This window comes from Cyprinodon variegatus, unplaced genomic scaffold (genome assembly GCF_000732505.1).
Source record: "Cyprinodon variegatus isolate N-32 unplaced genomic scaffold, C_variegatus-1.0 Scaffold1398, whole genome shotgun sequence".
Taxonomy (NCBI): Eukaryota; Metazoa; Chordata; class Actinopteri; order Cyprinodontiformes; family Cyprinodontidae; genus Cyprinodon; species Cyprinodon variegatus.
This window is the reverse complement of record NW_015151851.1, coordinates 125,354-128,074: the sequence shown is the minus strand read 5'-3', so window position 1 is coordinate 128,074 and position 2,721 is coordinate 125,354. Positions and strand designations below refer to the sequence as shown.

The 2,721-nt window shown below is 43.0% G+C and overlaps 1 protein-coding gene across 1 annotated transcript in view; it reads left to right on the top strand.

Moving 5' to 3' along the window:
- LOC107103220 (chromosome unknown open reading frame, human C11orf53) overlaps nucleotides 1–2,022 on the top strand; it is a 26,343-nt gene extending 24,321 nt beyond the window's left edge. Inside the window, exon 5 of the mRNA XM_015402795.1 lies at nucleotides 418–2,022. Within this exon, the coding sequence (XP_015258281.1) occupies nucleotides 418–852 (435 nt within the window). The 3' untranslated portion in view covers nucleotides 853–2,022. The remainder of the gene's footprint in view (nucleotides 1–417) is intronic.
- Nucleotides 2,023–2,721: the final 699 nt, after the last annotated feature.

Below are 2,721 nucleotides of genomic sequence, written 5' to 3'. Positions count from 1 at the left end.
AAAAATAAAATAAAAGAATATTATCAGTAATATGCGGTTATTGACATGTTAACACTTACTTGCTGTTAACACTCCCAGGTATATATTGGAGCAAAGTAATCAGCCTTATAAAAATAATTTAAAGTTACTATCAATTTCCAAACTTTGTTTGAGGGCTGGTTGTGCACCATCGTCATGGTTACTGTAATGGGAGCCTTGCTTTCAGATAAAATCAAAGCACCATGCATATAGTACTGCCTTTCAAAGCATTGAACACTTTTTCTGCAAAACAGACGTTCCTGTAACGCATGAAAAACAGATATGAGCAACTAAATGGTCCTGTCACTGAGGCACTTTTGTCATCAGCCGTGTCGCTATCTGATCAGGAAATGAATAACTGAATCATTCTTCCTCTTTGTTCATCTTTTCCTGCTTTAGCGTGACTCATGGGACCAGTCAGGGCCGGAGCCGGTATCCCAGGTGGATGGCCTTTGTCCAGACAGCCTGGCCTCTGTCAGTGTCCCTCCCTCCATGCCCAGCCCGGAGCCCCCTGGCAGCCCGTCGCAGTACCGTTCCCCCAGCCGCGGCTCCTCCATGGGCCCCGTCCCCAGCAGCCAGCCCTACACCCTGCATTCCCTGGAGGACGTCCACTACCATCCTTTAACCAGCAGCAGTACCTACCCTGTGCCCTCCTCCTTTCCATGCCCCCCGTACATGAGCAGCCCTGTCAGTGACCTGGTGTCCAAGATGGTGACAGAGGAGGTGGGCGAAGGTCACAGCAGCCTCCCGGCTGGCACTGACGCCCACTCCTCGTGGGCTAAGGAGGACGGAGTGAACCCCTGGTCCCCCTACGAGATCAGAAGGGCCTACTGACCCCAGTCCAACCAAGACTGCAGGTGGATGGAATTTCACAAACTTTTTCTTCCAGGAATAAAGTCAGGAAGCACCGACCTTGACGTAAATTGTTATTAAGAAGGTGTTTTTTTCTTTTTTGTGCTTTTTATTGGACATCGTCTTCATCACTTCATCATCATTTCCTGCTGACATTTGTACCTTCATTAGCAACACAGTAGCATTGTTTGACTATGTTGGACACAATTATATGGTGGAAAAAGTCACATAGGGGTGTTTATTATTTTCCTCTTATTTTTGTTAATTTTAGTCTGTTTTTCAAGTTTGTATTATATGTAAAAAGAATGAAGAAGCTGGTAACAGTAACTACAACAGCAACAAATAAAATGCATTTAAGGATGAAGTCAATTTTCTTTTTCTAGTGTTTGAATGGAGAATTCACTCCATGCATGGTTCATGTTATACAGTAGCAGCCATTCAAAATGGTCCTTCCCAGTCAAATACCAGCTCCAACTCCCAGCAAGGTTAGCATAATTTGCATAATTTTATACTCTGACTCCACCCTTTCACTGAATTACAGGGTGTGACCAGAAGATGGCGCTTCTCTTTAGATCTTAATATCCACAAATCATGACAGAAAGAATATTTTAGTACAAAGATTGATGTTTAAAAACCAGCAAAGGACCCATCAAGGAAAGTGGGAAAATTTTGAATGGCTGCTACTGTATCTGTCCTTCAACAGAGACAAAACCGGCCACTTTAATGAGGACTGCTTTGTCTCTATGACTGAATGTGTGCAAACCTCTCGTAAAAGAAGACATTTTTTGGTTGGTAACATTACCCTACTACACAGCTTGCGAAAGTTTTCATACTTTTTTTTGTTTTTCTGTTTGTTTGCTGAATACGATGAATGTGATCGGTCAACCCAAATTAGTTCAGAAAATGATGCAAGTTTTCTGTAAAAATGCCTTGTGTTTAGCCTTTTGTCTGCATTTAGTTAGCATTAGCTAGCTGTGGTTGGCAGGTCGCTTCAGGGTCTAGCTTCTTGTCCAATTCTTCTTCTCATAGGAACATATATAGACCTAGCCTCGTGAGACCATCCTGATCTCGCGAGCTTTCAAGGTTTCACTCGCTGATCAGTCTGGAGACTCTCTGTTAAAGAAAATTTGGAGCCGTTCACCAAACGAACGTCCAATCAGCGTTGGCTTTGAGGCAGGTTGAGGTATGACACAACGAGAAGCGCGACAGTTCAGTCTAAAGAACACAGCGGCTTCAGCCGATGAAACTAGCGTTAGCATGGCTATCGAGCAAGTTTTATCGGAATTACAGAGTATTTCTTCACTGAAAGAAGAGCAAAACACTGCTCTGGAGGCTTTTCTCAGAGGAAAAGATGTTTTTGCTCGCTCGTCTATCACCAACATAGGCCAATCAGCTAACCAGTATTTTCGCCCCTTCCCAAAATTACTTCAACGGAAGGTTTCCAGATGGATATGCGGAGCAAATCCATCTGGCGGAGTCAGGTTAATATAGACCTATATCAACTGGATATAGGTCTATATTATATCCCATAGTGGAAATCGTAGCGCCTACCTCCAACCTCCTTCTTTACTGCCAGCACTATTTGGACAGCACTCATCGTAGCAAATGCTGATGTAAAGAGTTCTTTACCAATTTAAACAATTCACACAGATCCTAAACTTTGACTGGGCCATCCTAAGATTTGGATTTGGACTGTGCAATATTTTCAATTAGCTATTACTCAAACTGTACGACCAAACCGCAGGGTTTAAAAGTTCACAGCTCAGATGATAGATTGAACAAAGCTGTAGGAAATGTTTAAAGCTTGGGCAGATGCTCTAGAATCAAACTCTGCTTTCAACTTTTCCTCTT